This window comes from Lactuca sativa, chromosome 8 (genome assembly GCF_002870075.4).
Source record: "Lactuca sativa cultivar Salinas chromosome 8, Lsat_Salinas_v11, whole genome shotgun sequence".
In the NCBI taxonomy this organism is placed as follows: Eukaryota; Viridiplantae; Streptophyta; class Magnoliopsida; order Asterales; family Asteraceae; genus Lactuca; species Lactuca sativa.
The window spans coordinates 3,246,583-3,268,787 of NC_056630.2; the positions used below are offsets into that span (position 1 = coordinate 3,246,583).

General features: G+C 32.8%; 2 protein-coding genes across 2 annotated transcripts; both read right to left on the reverse strand.

Annotated features, from left to right (window-relative positions):
- Positions 1–874: 874 nt before the first annotated feature.
- Positions 875–2,806, reverse strand: LOC111920959 (protein METHYLENE BLUE SENSITIVITY 1). The gene is made up of 2 exons (XM_023916527.2): positions 2,343–2,806; positions 875–1,109 (listed from the first exon to the last, which is right to left on the reverse strand). The coding sequence occupies exons 1-2, from the start codon at positions 2,657–2,659 to the stop codon at positions 1,085–1,087; spliced, it is 342 nt and encodes a 113-aa protein (XP_023772295.1). The 5' UTR covers positions 2,660–2,806; the 3' UTR covers positions 875–1,084.
- Positions 2,807–18,827: 16,021 nt separating this feature from the next.
- LOC111920960 (isopentenyl-diphosphate Delta-isomerase I) lies at positions 18,828–21,062 on the reverse strand. The gene is made up of 6 exons (XM_023916528.3): positions 20,806–21,062; positions 20,369–20,424; positions 19,920–20,011; positions 19,579–19,681; positions 19,360–19,497; positions 18,828–19,264 (listed from the first exon to the last, which is right to left on the reverse strand). Exons 1-6 carry the CDS (start codon positions 21,051–21,053, stop codon positions 19,011–19,013), a joined length of 891 nt encoding a protein of 296 aa, XP_023772296.2. The 5' UTR covers positions 21,054–21,062; the 3' UTR covers positions 18,828–19,010.
- Between the last annotated feature and the right edge of the window lie 1,143 nt (positions 21,063–22,205).

Genomic DNA, 22,205 nt, shown 5'->3' on the forward strand with positions numbered 1-22,205 from the left:
ATAATACATTTGGTTCGCCTAATCTCTAGAAAGGAAATGGAATCCAAAGAAATTTGAATATATAAATATATAATAGGTTTGGTTCGCATAATCTCTAGAAATGAAATGGAATCTAATGAAATAAGTTGTTGGTTTCTATTTAGTTAGCAAATTTATTAAAACAAATTAGCATATGTAAGACATAAAAATGACTAAACTACCTTTTATTGATTTCTTTTATTCTTTTTAATTTATAAAATGACTAAAAATTAAAATATACCAAAAAATCTTATTCATTTTATAAAAAATATCCTTTCAATAAAATTAAATTAATTAAATATATAAAAACATAAATAGATCAACACAATACAATAGTGAAAATGAAGTGATAAACTCATCAAATTGGGTTTCACCAAGGTAAATGGTGTTTCCTTTTCTTTATGTATACATCCCTTTATTACATTTTACCAATAATTGGCTCCTCATTATCGACAATCCATTTTAATTGTCTATTGATTGCACGGTATTAATCTTAAAACAAACAGAAACCCTTCTGTCAGAACTCTACATTACTGGCTCCTCACATTATTCTAAACAAGTTATGAGAATGGTCAACCAGATTACTATTTGGTCACTTGTTGATTACAGGCACTTCAATATCTTTTTTTTTTTTTTTACCATCTTTCCAACACAATTACAATCAGAACAAAGAGCTGGTGATGATGGATTGCTAGATTTGGATCCAGTTTAAAATCACAACAATCTTGTAAATGTAAATCACACAAGTAACTTCAATTTTATGGTACTTTTACCCTATTTATCGTTATATTGCAAGTATTGAGAACATCCCATCCCATAAGTATACTGTATTTTGCAACTTTCGGTAAAATTGATGTAATCAAAACAAGCTTTCATATTTCATGTTCTTGGCTTTTATGTTCATACCAATTTGTCTGATACCTCTTCTATATTTGATATTTTTTGTATATATACACAATCATTGCAGATTATTGGCGTTTAACCACAAAGCATATTATAACACACAAACAAAAAGCTGATTAAAAAATCATACCCCCACCATTTCTTGTTGATACCTTTGCCCCCTTCACTTCTCAGGCATCTTTTCATTCCTATATAAAACCATCAAGAATTTAGAACACAAAACCATTTTCATTTCCATCGTCGCCCTTACAACCTCAAATCATATTCTCATCCTACCAATAGTACTACCAAATAGTCAAACCAATATGCTAATCAAGAAACTTACTTAATCAGGTATTTTGGTTAATAACCAGTAAACAATGTATGTACTATGTGCTAGTTTTAAAGCACGCAAGTATAGGAATCCAGTCCTAAAGCATATACTGGTTTTCAAAAATAAAAGTATTCACGCATTTACATTTAAAAAAAAAAAACAAAAACAAAAAGGTTACATTCACACTAAAATCGGTTGGGAAGATTATCAGAAGGCATCTAATCCTTTTTGACAGATCAATAATTATCTACAGAAACTATGATCTGTGTCCTAGACCATTTTAACAAGAACCATGCACTTTTAGATGCATAAACACCAAGAATTCCCCAAAATTTGCAATATTCTAGTAATCATAATAACATTTGTTCAAAATACTAGATTGAAATGGAAACTTGAGCAAACACCAATAAAGATTTGCGTCTATGAAATGTCAAAATGTAACTTCATACAGAATTAGCATAAGGTAGAGTTTCCAGAACATACACATACATATGCAGACATTAAACAGCAACAGCAAGCAATAAGTGCCTAGATTAGACTCTCATATCCAACTTCATACCAAAAGATATACACGCACAGATAATCCTAGCAAATGGCAAAAAGATTCTAAGAGAAATGTGCAGAAACAAGTTTGCATGACATAAAGTGTATCTTTCTGTTCTTCCAAGAGCAAAACACTAAGATCTGGTTAGAGTTATAACTAAATGTTCAAAAGCAGCAAAAGATGCACATGTATTTATACGCTAAACAAGACACATCATCTATACCACATATGCTTGAAAAGGATACTAACATGCTAGTAGTAGGTATACAAAACAAACTCAACATAATCATGTGAATTAGCAATGAGAGATCGAAACTAAAGATGGTGAAAAGTCTTGGCAAGATCAAAATCTATAGAGAAAACCAATAAAAGCAAGATCAGACGGCTATAAAGCAAGCATAAGACATGACTCATAACATAGCATTTTAACCAAACACCCACAAACATCATCATGCATTTGACAAGGGACTAGAACTACTGTCTAAATCAAACAGCCAGGAAACATTATCGAAAGTGGTCAATTTATCATAATAAAGACATAATAGCAATAATCGAGAAATTCACTTCTTGAGGCTGCCACGAACACCAGGGCGAGGTTTCGATGTATCAGCAACAGGTGCAAGGATGGCATGGAGGTTGCTGATTTTAGATTCATCAAAGGGAATCTTAGGGTGCTTAGCATCATGATGAACCTGCATCGTTTTAACATCAGGTGCGGTAATCTTGCAGTGAGGGCACTCATACTTAGCATGACCGCCTTTCACCTGGCCGGTGCGATCAGCAACTCCGGCCTTTCCACCGCCTCTGTTGGTCGTCGCTGCGTCCACCTTCGCAGCGATTTCCTTCGCTGTGTGCTTCTTTGGCTTTGCTTTTCCCGTCATCGTTATCTAGTTCTACAAATGTTAGGGTTTCGATCGACGATTAGGATGAAGAAAAAAAGGAATAAATGGAGAATCCTTAAAAACAAACACGTGAAGAACCCTAATTTGAAGGGATGGCGACAATTGATGCTTTGGACCTTGGTCTAAATTCCACATACATTTGTCATTTATATCCACTGTTTTAAAATATGGGTCGATCTCGTTGGTTGAACGGATTGGACCATGATCCGATAAAGAGATCTCTTAAATTTTTTTTAAATCTAACCTATTTATAAATTACTTTTTAAATTTATTTCTTAAATATATTTATGTCCACCACATTGACTTAAATTCTCAATCTTAATAAGGAAAGCAATACCGGATATTGTTGGATTAGAAGTCTTTTAACAAGAGATAGACTATAAATCTTTTAACAACATATCAGTTAATTGTGAAGAAGTTTTTGATGATTATAGCTTTTTGGGCAAATAAAATAAAAGTTTTTAAGTTTCGAATAAATATCAATGTAGTTCAACCATGTTATGGTTTAAAAGGCCCTTTTTTTGCATTTAGGGAACAAATTATTAATTTACCTATTCTTAAAGTCATTATGTTCAAACTAAATGGGTAAGCCGGTAAACTCTGTCCTAGTCACTAGGTTTTAAGCTCACCTCATTTAAAAATATGTCAACTAAGATTCTACGTCATCTTATCGTTAAATGAGTTTGCCCTACAAATCTTTTGATAAAGAACAATCATTGTCTTCTTCTTCCCATTTTTATCTTACTATTTCCCTAAAGTCTCGATACCATGGTCATTTATATGAAGATTGATGTTCACTTTGCTAGATTTTTTACTAGGTACCTAGTAATTAGTTATACGGATGGAGCGGATCAAAAGTTTGAGGATGTTGATATTGCTAGAATGGACAGGAACGAGTTTGTGGGGTTCCTTGAAAGATATGCAAATGAGAGGTGTATGAATGTTTATTTTTGCATGCCCGAAATAGAGTTTCCCGATGGATTGAGGATATGCAAACGAGAGGTGTATGAATGTTTATTTTTGGTGTAAATGTACATCAATGGATTTTCGATGAGCAATTTGATGTAAGCGGTGTGGAAGACAACCATTTAAGGGTAGCTGAAGTTAATGAAGAAGCGTATGTTGAGGGAGCTATTCAGAATGACCCAGATGAATTGCAAGGTAATATACGCGATGACCTTGAACATGTAGATTGCATTCCATTAACTAAGACCATGAATGATGTGTTTTTTAGCAAGTTATGTCTTAAGGTGCAGTCAACCCCAAACAGTCCACCTCATGAGGATCCATATGTTAAGATGGATGACATTGAGGCAAATCTTGAGGAGGTAACTACATATAATGAAAATGTGCATTGGAAAAAGCAAAGACATGTGTTAGGTATGTGATTTGATAGTCCAACGAGGGGGAGGGTCGCCCGGACGTCCATATTCGTTGACCACCGGGATGGGACAAAGCGAGAAAGGGGGCCTCAAAAAGAGGAGGCCTAGCTATGATATGAAAAGGCTCCACGGATGACTGGGGCTTAGGGCAAAAGAAAAGGGGGTCGGATAGAGGGTCTAGTAAACTAGCTGAGTCATTCGAGAGGCTTCAAACTTGGCTAAGCCTTCACATAAGCGGGTCAAGCGGAAAGTCAACCAACGATGACATACTAGCGAAGAAAATAGACAAAACACTAAGTATTTTAGAAAGAAAATTTGAATCAACGGAGGAAGCTCGTCGACGAAAAATGGCACTCACCAATCTTCAATTTTTAAATATGGTGCCGCAACCGAATCTTGACCCGGAAAATTTAAGGGCGTTTTTAAAAAATTTAACAAGAAGTTCTTGACAAATATCGCAACTAGATTCTATGTTTTTTTAGTAATTTAGGTTTAATTTTCTATGTTTTTAGTAATTTAGGTTGAACTTTCTATGTTTATTTTTTTTTAGTAATTTAGGTTTTATTTTCTATGTTTTTTATGTTTTTTAGTAATTTAGGTTTAATTTTCTAATGTTTTTTTTAGTAATTTAGCTTTAATTTTCTATTTTTTAGGTTTAATTTTCTATGTTTTTTAATTAATGTAATATGGTTTCAATTAATTTAAAATATTTTATTATGTTTTTATTTAATTTAATCATTAAAAAAAATTGTGAAGTGGTAACCATTTTCAATGTCTAATAAGTTGATGGTGAAATTGATGTGACGTAGAGGTGACAACGTTTTTTCGATGGGTTGGTGGTGACCACTACCCATAACCTAATGAGATAAAACAATTTCAAAAAAGTTGTCCCCCAAAAAATATGATAGTTTAATATATTTTTTTTATCTTTTATTTGTCATTTATTTGGAATACTTGCAATTTGGTTTGATTTAAAAGGAAAAAAGGTAAAAACATATTTGTTTATTGACAAGAAGAAAATGTACGAGGTTTTCAAATCTACACTAATAAATGAATATTTTTTTTGCTACGTGTTACACTCTCATTCAATTTGCAAATGTAATTTTATAGTTATTTTAAATTAATTTTTTCCCACATGTCATTTTATGAGTTTTTTTTATTTTATTAAATTCAACATAATATTTTAATCTAATAATTGCAATAAATGTAGTAATAAACGGATATCAATTTCATTAATAAACTTACCTTTTAATTTCAAAATTCTCAAATTAAGGCTCATTAGTTTTTTTTTGTTTATTTATTTAAATTATTTGTTTAAATTTTAAAGATAAAAAACATTTCAATTATAATAACTCATTAATTCTCTTATTTTCTTATAAATTCAAAGCTTTCAAACATGTTGATCTTTATATTCAAGTTTTTTTAAATTAACTCATATATTATATTAATCTCATAACTAGTATCTTACATACTTATAAAGCTTGCATTTTCCCTTGATTGTCATGCATTTGAAACCCCCCCACAATAATTTGCTAAAACCTCATGCATTTGAAACTCCCAAACCTTTTCACCTTCTTAATAATTAATCACACATAATCAATGGTAATTCATATGAGATAATAATTTGCTAAAACATCATGCATTTGTATGGTATTAGAACATGTTTGAGTTTTTGGGTTTTAGACTTTAGTAATGGGTAATCCGTTTGATACGTTAGATTTGAAACTATCTTATTCCAATTACCCAAAACAAGAGATAAATTAATAATATATGCTCATGCATGTTTTGTACAAGCCCAATCAAAATACATTATATCATGATAATATAATTAAGTGTCTTTTCTTCCATTTTTGGCTTTATAACAAAAGTTTGTTTACGTGGTGAAGAAAGAAAACTTGAAGATGAATATTTAGGTTGGATGTTTATATAATATTTGTTTTAAATATATAATATAGATACAAATACACAAATGTGTGTCAAATACATCCGGTCACAAATTTAATGTTATAAACTACAATATGACTCAAAGTGGTTTTCCAAATATAATGTTTATACTATAATATAATATATTAGAAGAATACCATATAGTAGGCGAATCACACATGTTGTGTAGAAATTTAGTTGCATAAATAATATATTATAATTATATTTCATTTAAAGTATATTAGGGTCATTTGGTTATTACATTGTTGTATTAGGCACTATAGTCTCATATATTTTGAATGACTCTTACAAAAATGATGTCTGTAATTTGAATATAACATAATATCTTATGATGTTTATTGAATGATATTATCTTCGATTGAGCACTTTTTAATTGGAATCAACTTTATTATAGTTAAAAATTTTGGCTCCGTTTTTTCTTTTCATTAGTTCTAGAATATGATTTTTTATATTAACTTAAAATATGTCACTATCTTAAAATAGATTGAGAATGAGATTTTTTATATTTACTTAAAATACGGCACCGTTTTCTATTCAATAGTAAAACTAACAAAAGTCGTTAAATATGTATTTGTATGAGCTTCAACATAAATAGACGATTACAAATGAGAATCCATATCTAATCAATCATCAACTAATTACATTAGATACTAATGTGTACATAAAAATTACATTTTAAATTTTAAACTAATAGTAAAAAAAATTCATTATTGATTATGATAAAAAAAAATATGTAAATCAAAAAATATACATGTTATTTAATCGCATACAAGTTTTATGTATGGCTTAATTCACAATACATTAAACCATATATAACCATACTAAACTACATAATTATCCCACTGCGCAACGCGCGGGCATTCGCCTAGTACATTAATAATTCGTGGCATTTTTCTCATATTTTCTACATGCTTTTATTAATATGTAATGTTCGAACATTCGTATTATGCTTCATAAGACGACACATAAGCTAATGATCATCACTTATTGTGCTTATATAACTATAGGTGCTAAAAACTAAGACTTTGATAAAGAAAAATGAGCACTACAAAAAAGTAGAATGTTATTCTTCTTCCACTACCATTCTTTTGATCTCAAAGCATAACAACTATTCAATGTTATAAAGAATCGCATAATTTTTTCAAACATAGAATGTACGATATATATATATATATATATATATATATATATATATATATATATATATATATATATATATATATATATATATATATATATAGAGAGAGAGAGAGAGAGAGAGAGAGGGGGTAGGTTCCGTTGAGATTAAAAATAAAATTGAGATCTCGAGATTCAACCTCAGCCACACATTTCACATTTGCCGCAATAACCATTCGGCGTACCGGCGCGGCAAGTCTGATTACACAACGCCACCCATTCCTTTATCCTCCGCCACCACCCCCACCGCCACCACCCCTACCACCACCTCTCACACCAGCCGACCCCACCACTATCACATACGTTACTTATACAATTTCTATCTTTGTCATCACCACTTTTTCTGCCACCAACTGTCATAATCATATATGATTATTCAGTTTGTGAACAGACATATATGTATAATCATTTATGATTAGGCATATATGTATAAACATGCATAGTCATATATGATTATACCTCTCTGCCATATAATCATTTATGATTAGGCATAGTCCGCTGTTGCCGGTACGCTGAAGCGTTAGAGCGGCAAGTAAAGAATACATGGTTGAGGTTTAATCTCAAGATCTCTAATTTTTTTTAATCTCAAGGAAACCGTCCCATATATATATATATATATATATATATATATATATATATATATATATATATATATTGGTTCCAGTAAAGACTCCATTTTCGGTGAAGACTCGTAAAGACATCTTAAAAAAATACAAATCATAAAATCGAGCATAATATTATATCTGGGAGAAAAAAATTAGAATTTTTTTGCATCATTAAAATTGAATCATGGATCATAAAAATAATCCATGCTTTAATCTTAATGATGCAAAAAAAAAAGTTTCCAATTTTTTTTCTCTCGAATATAGTATTATGCTCGATTTTATGATTTGTATTTTCTTTAGATTTTTTTTTCAATTTTTCTAAGGTGTCCTCACGGGTCCTCACTTTAAAAAGAGTCATCACCCAATCTCTCTCTCTCTCTCTCTCTCTCTCTCTCTTTGTGTGTGTGTGTGTGTGTATATATATATATATATATATATATATATATATATATATATATATATATATAGGACGATTCATTTGAGATTAAAAAAATAAAGATTTTGACATTCAACCTCAACCACATATTTCTCATTTTCCGCTCTAACGCTCCAGCGTACTGGCAGCAACGGGGTATGCCTAATCATAAATGATTATATGACAGAAAGGTATAATCATACATGTTTATACATATATGTCTAATCATAAATAATTATACATATATGTTTGTTCATATATTGAGTAATCATATATTGTAACAACGTAAATTTTCCAAACAATTTTTCATTTTTAAAACACACTTTTAATCATCAAACAATAGCAAAATATAATGTATCCAATGTTATCATAACAAAATAATTCCCAGAATATCAAACATAATCTCTATGAGTGTGTACGGATCATGTCGGCGCCTTCCCACGGTCATCGCTAGTACCTGAGACACATAACACAACAGCTGTAAGCATAAATGCTTAGTGGGTTCCCCAAAATATCACATATCACACATACGCCTTTCCAGGCCATAACTCTGCAAGATCTTCCGATCCATATATCTTAGGGGACTTCCTTCCCGAATCCCGGTAGACCTTCCGGTCATACCCATATCGACCTTCTGGTACGAACCTCTTGACCTTCCGGTCCATAACATACATAACAGTCATAACACATACATATCACATAACAACATACATCTCATACATCTCATAGCATATAAGACCTTTCGGTCACACACAGGTACCTTTCCAGGTACAATATAGTGAGAAGACTCGCCTCAATGAAGTCGGATAAACTTTCGTTCTCGATGTCCCGACTTAGCCTCCTCCTATTATTCAAATAACATCCTGATCAGAATTCTCTCTTGATCTCATCTCTACAACTGGGTAGAAGGCATTCTACCCTACCATGAACTCTCCTGAATCAGTCTTGACCAAAACCCTAAAGTCAACGAAAGTCAATGGTCAAACTTTGACCCGACTCGTCGAGTTCACATGGGCGACTCGGCGAGTCCATGCGGGTTCTCTGAATCCTTTCAGCCTCTCTTGACTCGTCGAGTCATCCTTCCACTCGACGGGTTACATTTGACACGAATCGCAGGGCAACCCCAACTCGACTCGTCGAGTCCACTTATGGACTCAGCGAGTTGCCGCCATGCTCAAACCCAAATGACCTCCTGAGGTCAGATCTGCTCCTCTAATCCATAGATCTGGTCTTCCCAAACACTATAATCACGTAAACGTCCGACCTTTACACTCATGCAATGACCATAAAGCTTCTTTGGGTGAAATAACCCCTAAAATGGCAACCTAAAGACATAACTCAAATGGAATAGCAAAAAGCAAGATGGATGGGACTCTCTGGACCTCTTAAGGTCCAAATCTAATAGGAACTCCACCTTAGGACCTCACATACTTCGAATCCAAGCCAAAGAAGGCATAAGAAAGCCCTAGATTCAACTAGAACACCAAATACATGAGTTTGAACACAGATTAGTACCTCCAGTAGCCTCCTATGGTGAAATGGGGGAATAGATCTGAGCTCCTCAACCCTCCTTGATTGTCCTCCTTCCTTCTTTCTTACAAAACAACCCACAAAGGTCCAATAATGGCTTCTTCTCTCTCACAAACGCTCAGGCACTATTAGGGTTTCTCTCAAGAGTCTGGTAGCCGCAAATGGGGGCTATAAGGGTCCTTAAATAGGTCCCAAACCCGAGGATTTAAGGTTTCATTAAACAGTGTGGACTCGCCGAGTCCTTCATTAAATCAGACCAAAAATGCGCGGTCCCACTCGGCGAGTCAAAGTGCCTAATCGCCAAGTTCCCCTCATAAACTCAATATAAATACTTAACATAGGATACCTGGGAATCCGGATGTTACATATATGATTATAATAGTTGGTGCAAGAAGAGGTAGTGGTGGTAGAGGTGATGGTGGTATAAGTGACAGAGGTTGCAATGGGGGGTTGGCTGGTGGTGGTGGTGGTGGTGGTGGCGATTATGGTGGTGAGGAAGGTAGCAGAGGTGAAAAGAACGGACGACGCTACATAAGCATTTATAATTCTAACTAACCCACCGTGCCGATATGCCGGAAGGGTTAGAGCGGCAGATGTGAATTATCTGGTTGAGGTTGAATCTCAATATGTCTATTTTATTTTGAATCTCAACGGAACTATATATATATATATATATATATATATATATATATATATATATATATATATATATATATATATATATATATATTCAAGTTTTAGAGCTTACTTTTTATCGAAAAAAAACTAAAAATATTTAAATTCATAACTTCACATCGTGAATGCTAAAAAATAAATTATATATTTTTCCAAATTCAATGTGTGAATTCAGATTTACACTGTAAGTTTGACGGAAAAAAAAAAGTAAATTTTTTATCGAATTTGATACCATTGGAAAAATGATAAAAAATTATCAATTTCAGTATTTTTTGTTTTTTATGATAAAAAATAAGCTCTAAAATGCTTTAAAAATAAAATAAGATAAGTTCGTTCATTGGTTTTGTAATTTATAATGGTTCTCTTGTGAACCTTACCTACCTCTCTCTCTCTCTCTCTCTCTCTCTCTCTATATATATATATATATATATATATATATATATATATATATATATATGCTCACACAAAACGACGACGATAAATAATTTTTTTCATTAATTGTTTCTTATGAGAAAATAATTATTAGATTTTATTATTAGTTATTATGTAATAAAAAAATACCACTTTATTATAAAATATTTATATTTATAACTTATATTTATATTGTTTGTTTATGCTATTGGTGTAAATTAATTAATATTGGTTTCTAATTTAATAAATGTAAGTTAATTTATATACATGAATTAATATTTTAAATTTTTCATTTTGCTCCAAATTTAATTTTTTAGCAACCTTCCTTAATTCAAGTCTTCAAATTTTTGGCAAGTATTATTGGATTATTTATGCATAATTGATTTATATAAAAGTTATTGTATCTTATACGTTTTAAAATTCAAGATATGACTAATATGTTTTATAATATAGTATTATATATATATATATATATATATATATATATAGAGAGAGAGAGAGAGAGAGAGAGAGAGAAAGTTCAAATAAGAACTGTTAAATGTTAGAAACCTTCTAAAAAACCGATATAAGCCTTTTTTTAAGTTTTGATTGATAGCCAAAAAAAACCCCACATAATGGCCATTTTAGAAACCTTAGCATCAAAAGCCTAACATCAAATCTAAAATCAAATGTTTTTGAAACATCCCAAAAATACGGTCCAAAAATTTCGTTTAAAAATATAAATAAAAACCATCATCGTCTTTCATCATATAAAATCGTAAGTCATGTATCTCAAAATTATCATATAAAACTGTCAATATATCAAAATCATGTGACAAAACATCAGAGTAAATCATCCTAAGCTAAAAGTTGTGGTGTGTGTCATGCAGTCATCCTGAGCTTTTCCCCTTGCTAGCGGAAGTACCTGAAACCAAAACTAAAAATTGTAAGCATGAAGCTTAGTGAGTCTCCCCAAACTACCATATACCATACACATAATCACATAATAGCATACATTGGGCCTTGCCCACTACATCGGGCCCCAACCGGCATCGGACCGAAGTCTGGTATACATATAACATATCAACAAGCATATAACATAAGCACATAACATAAACCAGGCCTGACCCAATACATGGGCGAGTTGGGCTTAGGCCCAGGGCATCAAACTAAGGGGGCATAAATTAAGTCCATTGAGTTATTGTATGTATATTATCTTTGGCCCAAAAATTTAGTCCGAGAAGCCAAGAAGGCAGTCACGTCTTGCAAGAGCGGGACTTCTTGAACGCCAAATAAGTGAACTTGAAGAACCTTTAGAATTGGAATCGCCAGATCGGGAATCGCCCTAAGAAAAACGTTAAAGATTGAGAGATCGAGAAGCCCTCTACATCCGATTTCTACTCATTATTCTCATTCTATATCTCTCTAAACTTGTGTTGCACTTAATCCATCATCCAAAATTCTCAATAATCTCATAGTAATGCGATTTCAGATTTGCAAGTTGGAGTTCGATCTATGATTGTTTGATTTTCTTAACCAGTTAAGTGTTAACCTGAAGCAAAACTGGCAACGAAAGTGGAAATCGAAAAAGGTATTATTGGATTTTTTGACCTGATTTCTCTTGAACTGATTTTGATGAGTTTTATTTTTCTTAGTCTTTTTCTAATTTGTTTCTAAGCCTGTTGCCATCAATCTTCACCTCTTAATCTGTTTTTGTGGACCTTGGTTTGTGTTGTGTAAGGAGTTTGATTTTTACCTGTTTGATTTCATTTATAGTAGATATCTCGATTTCTGATTTCTTTTCAACTGATTTGGTTCGGTTTGATTTGTATTAATATGTATTTAATCTCTCTTATGCCTGCAGCCAGGGTCTGATTTCTGACTTTTGTGGTTTTTTTCAGGAGTGTGGTTTGTATATGTTGGAATTTGATTACAGTAGAATAAACCTGTGAGTTTGATCAACTTTAAAGGTTCAACTTCTCATTTGTTTGTGTTCGAAATTTGTTGGTTTATGTCTGATTAGTGAGATATGCTCCAGGTAAGACTTTGGCTTTCTGAGGTTTGCTTTAGTTACAATTTCTATTGATTTCGATTTTACTTTATGTTTGAGCTTGAAATCTGCTTCCATGAATCTATCTTTTATTAATATGATTTTTGTGGTTTGTTTTAGGAGTTGGATTTTTTATTTTTGCATGTTGGAGTTTGATTACCCTAAAAAAGCGTCTTTCTCCTTTGCTTGAGCTTGGATTTCTCCCCTGTTTAAGCTCGAAATCTTGTATCTAATATTTGTGGTTTGTTTCAGGTAAATTTCTTACTACTATGGTTTGCTTCTGCTATAAATTTCTAAAGTTCATTTCTTAACTTTTTTGTTCTTGTTTCTCGTTTCTGTGATGTGAATCAGGAGACTGATTGAACTTCTGATTTTTGTATTTGGTTTTTTGTTGGATGCTTCCAAATTAGTTATTTTAGTTGATGATGAACTAAAAAACATTGTTTAAATCTTGTGTCCAATTTTACAAATGGTTAAGAATATGATTTTGAATGAATTGGTTTATTTATTGAATTACAAGTTTTGCCACAAAACATACAAAGGTGAAAGTCTTTTGACATATATTTAATAAATGGAGTATGCAAGAAAAATAGATCAGTTCCTCAATGTGTTAGTCGCATATAAGATATATTTGATGGTGTTGTTTTAGGTGATTTTTGTAGGTTTTTGTATGTATTCTTTGTTTGATTATAAATTTTATTGCACTTTTGACTTTTGATTTTTTATATATAAGGGCATAAAATTCGTAAGTCACCCCGAGTAGTAAAAAACAATAGACCGTCCCTGACATAAACATAACATTCCTCGGGCTTGCCCCAACATCAGACCGAAGCCTGTAACATATAACGTACACATGCAAGAATCACGAAGACATCAAGCATACAAAACATTCCTCAGGCTTTCCTCGACATCGGACCGAAGTTTGGAAGCATACAATCTACATCAGGCTAACCCCGGCATCGGACCAAAGTCCGTAAACATACAATCTACATCGGGTTAACCCCGACATCAGACCTAAGTCCGACATACGCTTACATACATAAAAGAGCCGGCATTGGTGCCTTCGACACATTCCTATTGGAGGAAAACTTACCTCATAAAGTTGGCTACTGAATCTCTCGGTAAGGGATCTCTATTGGCATCTTCGGCGACTCCCCAGCTAATATAATCACAATAACACTTAATCAATATCTAAAATCTTTCTTAGGGTAAAATGACTACTTTACCCCTGTTCAAAGTCAATGTTTTGGGTTGACCCAACTCGCCGATTTAACGTATCAACTCGTCGAGTTCTATAAATCAGTAGTGCTGAAATCGCTACCCAACTCGTCAAGTCATCCCCTTGACTCGTCGAGTTCCTCTGCTACTCGTAGTCGCAATAAACGAGTCAACCCGTCGAGTCCCTTCTCAGACTCGTCGAGTTCTACCTGGTACAAAATCGGGACAAAATGACTCAACTCGTCGAGTTCCTCTATGGACTCGATGAGTTCCTCGGTCTGTTTGGGCTTTCTTAAAGGATTAAGCCCCTACTCTTCAGATCTAAGCTTCTTATCTTTCATGCATACTAAAAACGTCCTTTTAAGGGTAAAGTTTCCAAATTTACCTGTTAATACTTCTATTTCATGGGTTTAGCTCAAACCCTAACCCTTTAGGACCTAGATCTTGGTCCACAATCCATCCATACTGCAAACTAAGGCATATTCACTAAGATCTAGAATCTTAGAGCTCCATGAACATGTAAACTTACTGACTTTCCTCCCATGCATGGCCTTTATGCCATGTGAGCCCCTCAAGGTCATAGATCTGAAAGTATATCCACTTGGGATGTCCATGTCCCAGAGATCATGTTTCTTGAACTAAAAACCCCATAAAATGATAACAAGGAGATCTAACAAGCTATTAAGAAAGGTTGAGACTTGCTTACTAGAAAATGAAGAGGATGAGATGTTGTTTCTGGATCTACTAGCTTCCTTTTGAATCTCCAAGCTCCTCCTTCTTCACCAAGCTTCAAAACACACAATCTTCACTCAAAAACAACTCACAAGCTCATACAAGGCACTTAGGTTTCGTGGATTAGGGTTTGGGACTTGGAGGCTGTAAATGAGGCCAGCAAGTGGGGATTAAGATGTTTAAATAGGGTGTAAAACCCCGAAGTTAGGGTTTCATTCTGGCAGACCTACTCGCCGAATTGAGGCTCTCAACTCGTCGAGTAAATTGCTTCAAACCCGCATCCATTCTGATTTCTACTCGACGAGTTTGAGGCTTCTGACTCGTCGAGTAGCTCTACAAAGATTAATAAGTTATAATTAAATGCATACCAGGAACCAGACATTACAGTTTTTTTCCACTCAAAAACTCTCTAAAACCCTCATGAACTTAAACTCAAACCTTAACACCACCACCACTAACTACCACCCGTTGTTTCTTATGTCCATATCTATGATTCTATGTGTGTTATAAATAATGTGAATGCTTTTTTATTTCCTTATTTTTTTATTAAAATGTGAATGTATTGTGAATGAGTGTATTTTAAATATAAGGGAGTTTATAAATGAATGAGTGTATTTTAAACTATGATGGAGTTTATAAATGAATGTATGAAACTATGAATGAAAGTATGAAATAAATGCATTAAACTATGAATGAGTGTATGAATTAGTGTCTAAAACTATTGATTAGTATAAGCATGATTGTATTAAAGTATTAATGAGAGTATGAATGGATATATTAGAATGTAAAAATGATGATTTTGCCCTTTTTACAAAAAAAAAAAACGTGAATGACCTGTATTTAGAGTTTAATAATTGTGAATAGCTGATTACTAGAGTTTGTAACTTTTAAGAATTTGAACCACTCCTCACACACGCACATGGACTCTATTTCTCTCTTTCTTCCTCTCTCTCTCTCTCTCTCTCTCTCTCTCTATATATATATATATATATATATATATATATATATATATATATATATATATATATATGCTTGAGATTTAAAAAAAATAACGATTTTAAGATTTTTTTATTCATAAATAATTACTCGACAGTCATATATGAATAATCAAAAGGAAAAGAATAATCATATATGATTTATCCATGAATATTTTTATTTAGTTTTGATTAAATCATATATGATGATTGAAACATGTCCATTCTATTTTGATTATTCATATATGATTATCAAATAATCATATATGAATAAAAAATCTCAAGATCTGTATTTCTTAAAAAAAATCTAAAAATATTTATTTGTATAATGAGTCTCCATATTTCTATCTATTTTCCACAAATAAATATGTTGTAACAAAATTGTAATATACTATATATTTTAGCATTTTTAGATACAAACAAACATCTAATACCACTACATCAAATTATAAATATGTTATGTATTTTTAAGGATCCACAATGTAACTTAAGATAACACATCTTTCCACATGCATAGTTAGGACATAAGATGAGGTATATACTGACAGACACCTACATAACCACTAGACCTACTCTTAAAAGTATCTTACTTAGAGTTAGTTACATGGAAATAATGAAATACACACCATATACAAGATAATTGAAAAGTTAGAGAGCCCATAACTGCAACCACCTAAAAGTGGTTACAAAGTTGACTCTTTATAAAAGAACACATTAAAGAAATACAATATATAAACGACTAAATTATCAAACATGCACTAGGAACTCCCCCCCCCCCCCCCCTCCCCCCCTCCCACGATCAATATACAATCAGGGTTGTATCAATAGGGAGTAATGGGCCAATGGCCTAGGTCCCCCAAATATCTAGGGGGCCCACTTTTATATGCCTTTTTATTATGTTAATTAACTTTCGACTAACACATTTTAGTTACAAAGCTTTGAATCTTATATATATATATATATATATATATATATATATATATATATATATATATATATATATATATAAGGCTAGGTTATAATGTGGATGAACAACTATTGTGCGAACATTTGGACAATGTTATTCTATGAGAATTACTAAGAGCATAAGTTGTTTAGTAATGTGAATACGTTCAACCTCACACGACTATTGTCATTTCCATGCATACTCGCTAATTCTTATTCATTTTGTTCTCACGCATCGTTTTTCACTCATTTTCATTCTTACAAAATACGACTCACTATACATTCTGACAACATTCTGATAGAATGAGAATAATAAAAAAAATCTATAATAACCTTATAGACGATTTAATTAGTGATAATGCGTGATAATGACAATAGTGATGTAAGATTGAATGTATTCACATTATCAAACAACATATTTTTCTTTGTCATTCTCACAGAATAGCATTGTCCACACGTCCGCACAATAGATATCAATCCACATTTGAACCTGACTCTCTCTTTCTCTCTCTCTCTCTCTCTCTCTCTCTCTCTCTCTCTTTATATATATATATATATATATATATATATATATATATATATATATATATATATATATATATATGGGGGGTGGGGGGATGAATAAATATAGAGATTTTTATGTTTGGAAAAACATTTGTTTGAGAAGGAAATTATCCAACGTCGCTACTCAAACAAAACGAAAGGGACAAGGTATAAATATAAAATTTGAGGTTTCAAGTCTCATTGTGGACATATGTGGAATAATTTAGGAGTAGTTTAATATATATTTGTATTTGTCGTTCAAAAAAAATACAATTCAATTAAATAAAGCTAGTCACATTCACTTTATTGATATGCTTTAAATTAAATATTATTTTCTTTGTTTTTTTCATTGAAAATAAAAAAAATGAGCTGAAGCTAAAAATAAGTTAGTTCAATATTTTATAATGAGTAAATTATATGAATGGTTCCTATGGTTTAGAGTAATTTGTATGTTTGGTCCGTAACTTATTTTTTTAACTCGGAAGGTCCCTACAGTTTGTTTTTGTTGCGCGTTTGGTCCCTGTCTTTTACCTAAAAAGACTATTTTTCCCTTGATTTTTGTAATTTATTTAAATAATGTGAGGTAGGTAAGGTAAGGTACGGTGAGGTGGAAGTTGGGTTGAGGGTGTGTTTATTTAAATAAATTAAAAAATCAAGGGCAAAATAGTCTTTTAAGTACGACAGGGACCAAGCACGCAACAAAAACAAACAGTAGGACTTTCCGAGTTAAAAAAACAAGTTAGGAACCAAACGTGCAAATTACCCCAAACCATAGGGAACATTTGTGTAATTTACTCCTCTATAATTAGTTATTTAAGTCTTGGTTTTTTAGGCTTGCTTGATAGAAAGTAGTGTTCGAGCCTTGAACCGAGCTTTCGTTTGTTTAGGCTTGTTTTGTAAAACGAGTCGAGCTCGCCCTCACTTGAGTCTGTTGGATTGTTCACAAGTCGAGCTCGAGTTTTATGTATAAGGCTCAAATCGAGCTACACTCAGTGGCGGACCTTAGTGGGGCATTTGGGGTCCCGGACCACTGCTCAATTTCCGGCACGCAGTGTATTTTTTTTTTTCTATTAGGTGCACCCGCTTGAAGTACGAGGGACACCCCTCCTAAAACAGTCTGCGTCTGCCACTCACTCGAGCTTTTATAATTTTAAATGAGCCGAAGTCGAGTTTGGTTATTGTAATATCTTTTTAATTAATAAAAATTTCCAGATCTTTTTGTTAAAAGAAAAATCGAAGGCCTGATTTTTTTTCATTGCTCGGGGCTTCATATCAAGTCGGCTTGGATCAGGGTACGATGACACAAAGAATCGGTCACTAGAGTAGCATTAACATGTTCAACATCAATAAACCATCATTAATGCAACAAATATCATCATATACTAACTATTTTTTATAAAATCTTTTGTGCTACACTAATAATCTAATCCTTTTAACAAAGCAATTTATAAATCTTTTCAACCAAATTTTCCTTTTACCAAACTTTTTAAAACATTACCCCATTCGAGCAATTAAAAAGAAAGTAGAATCTGAGTTATAAATAAAAATAAACTCCACCAACAGCAAGATTAGCATGCAAAACATGCACATATTATTGCTTCCCCGCCCTCCAGCTAGAAATTGTTCTGATAAGGTAGCAAAAAGAAGTTGAAGTTTGTCCAAATAGAAATAAATACAAGCATTCATCTGAATTTCAATTTCACATATAACAAATATCTCATATAATCCTCTCTCCTACTAGTGTAGTGTTTTTATGTGAGTTTGTGGATTGTTTTCATATCAATAGCTTCGGTTAGGGTTCCCTTATGGAGTCGATCCCACCACTGAAACAAGAAATTATCGACAATCAATTTGAACCACGGGGACAGCTTCACACCCTCTTCACCAGCATCCGCCTTCCTTACCAATTCCTTCAGCTCTTCCCGGTTCACATATTTTACATCTTTCACTTCATCTGGGTTCGGATCCAAACCAACATCACGTACCATAAACAGCAGGTAATCAACTGCATAATTGCAGGTTATTTATAGAGGTCAAAAATGTCAAAACTTTTTTATTAAAAAAAAAAAAAAAAAGTTCTCCAAAAGATATAAATTTTACGTTCATGTTCTCCCCACTTTCCATCCGATGCGGCCTTGTATAGAATGCGACCCAATGGAGTGAACTCATCAACCGGAACATCTGCTCCAGGGATGCCGAGTTCATCCAGGAGCTTCCTCTGTGCAGCATTCCTCACCCCTGATTCATATTTCATACAACAAAATTAAATACCTAACGTAACCACATATATATATTATATAGTGAATCGCACGGCATTACCAAGGGCGTTTTCGTCAATAAGCTCACTCTCCCTGTATAGTGGATGGCTGCAACACGTGTTTGTCCATACCAAAGGGAAAGTCACCTTGGTTGCAGAACGTTGCTGCAGATAGATACATATCGCATATTAAAAACTCCAATTTAAACCAAATCAATTCAATTCAAATGTCGTAACACCAAAACTATCTTCTTACAAAGATGGTTAATTAGAAAATATTTGAATATTATTTTAATCAATCAATCTTTCTCAATGTTCCACCTCCTTTATTGCTTTTTGCAAAAAAAAAATTGAATGAAATACTGCTTAACATCATAGAAACATATGTAATCAATATATATACCTGAAGGAGTAATTCATATTTCGAGTTGAACAAGAACACACTGAATGCTCTGTGTAGCATATTTCCCTTTTCAATCTTCTCCATCAAATGACCTGTTTATTCACTAATTCTTAATTACAATCATGACAACAAGATTATAATGATTAACTTAACTATTGCAGCACAAACATTAAAAGTTTATTCACAAGATTGTCAATTTATCAATGAAATGTACACATAATCATAATTTGTCCCCTACACACGGATAGTTTAGGAGCCATATACCAAACAAACTTTCCTTTTTACCTATTATACATCCTTAATAGTTTACTTTTTCTACACAAAGATTTGAGGACTACAAACAGAGAATTCAACTAGATGGGAAGAATAAAGTGCGAAAAATCTTATGTACAATATGTGCTTTGAGAAGAATAAAGAAATCCAAAACAGACAAGCAAAATCATACTTACAATTGTATTTAGTATCATGGCCAACCACTTTGTCATTCTCATCCACCAAAATGCATCTGCAGAAATTTGTAAGAAACAAAACAAACACTAAGAATGAGAGGTTTAAAACAATTTTATATAAGTATCATGGCTTATAAATGCGCAATCAACACTAAGCTACGAGAAATTGAATCTCAATATTTAACAGGTACAGTGAAGCTACAAGCAGTGGTTAGAAATGGTCACTCCAGGAGAGTTTAGCTCTCTTTCTCCATTTTAACTGGTACAGAGGAGATACAATTATTGTATTCAAAATCTCACGCACTCAATTTTGACTTATCAGTCTCAAAAGCCAGAGTGAAAATTATTAACCTAAAAATAAACTTCAGCAAAAAACTTGTATAAAATAGAAACAAAACGGGCATGATCATTTGATTAAGCAAAAAGAGAAAACCGACTCGTCATCGAACATGAGACGTCGCTGGACAGCATCCATGCTGGAATCGTCGCCCATAGCGGCAGACGAAAGAGGGTGGAGGAAAACACTAGCGGCTGCGAGAGACGGCATTGGAGGGAAAGAAGATTTCCGAGGCAGCAAGAAGGAAGAATATGGAGAAGAGATCATGGTAGCAATGGTTTTAAAAGGGGGAAATTTCAACATTTTGGCGAGTCCTCTAAAACGAAATACCCTCTCTCTCTCTCTCATAAAGTAGTCAGATTATAGTATAGGTAGAGAAAATTACAAAAATCACCCCTTATTAGGTGTAAGTAACATACTAAAGAGACTTAAATAAAAATTCTTAAAGGAAGGAAGGAGTCGTTTCCCTCCTTCTATCGAAACCGCTAAACCCTAGGCGGAGGGTATCAAACCCATCCAACCTCAAAACCGCCGACCCCATCTTCTTCAACTTTTCATCTTTGAGTTGTCTCCCCGCTCCTCAAACCGCTAAACCCCTCTCTTTCTCTCTTGCTTTCATCCCTTCCATCCATTTCCTCCTCCTACCCACTATGACTCATTCAACCCTAAACAGTCCATATGGTTTAAGTAGCAATTATGATCTAAATTTCCATTTTGATATATAGAGAATTGCATCTTTGTGATTTTGGTCCATGATACTAGGGGTGTTCAAAAGTATCCGAAATCTGAAACCCGATCCCAAAATTCGAACCAAAAATTTGGATACCTGATATTTCGAATATTTATAATTCGGATATTCGAATTTTCGGATTCAGATACAGATAGCAATTTCAAAGAAATTCATATATTTTGGATATCTGATATTCGGTGTTTTATTTATTTATTAAATATATTTTAATATCTTGGATGGTTGTTTTTATAATTGTAAAAATAATACATAGTGCAAATATGGTTCATGTATATATGTATGTGTCTCATGTATGGACCTATAATCTTTGATAATATGTTTGGTATTTTGATGATTTTTGTGCGACCGTCTTGTGCTAAATCACATTCATGTGCTTTGAATTGTCTTATTTGTTTATTTTTATTATTTAGTTGGTATTGTTTAATGGGTTTGGTTGAGTTTCAAAGTCGATTGTCATCTCAACTTAATTACTACATCTATAAGTATTTGTCTCTTTATATAAAGACTAAATAGTGAATTTCATGGTTTGGTTAATATGTTTGTACAATTTTATCTATAAGAACATACCATTTACATGAACAATTATCAATATTGTTAATGGTAATGGAAGTTTACATGTTAGTTAAATCCTATTAATTTATTAATGGAGTGGAAGCTAATGAAAGTTTGCAATATAAAACACAAAGATTTCAGATATCCGTTTTGATATCCGAATCCGTATTCGAATTTTCAGATTCAGATATCAAAAACCG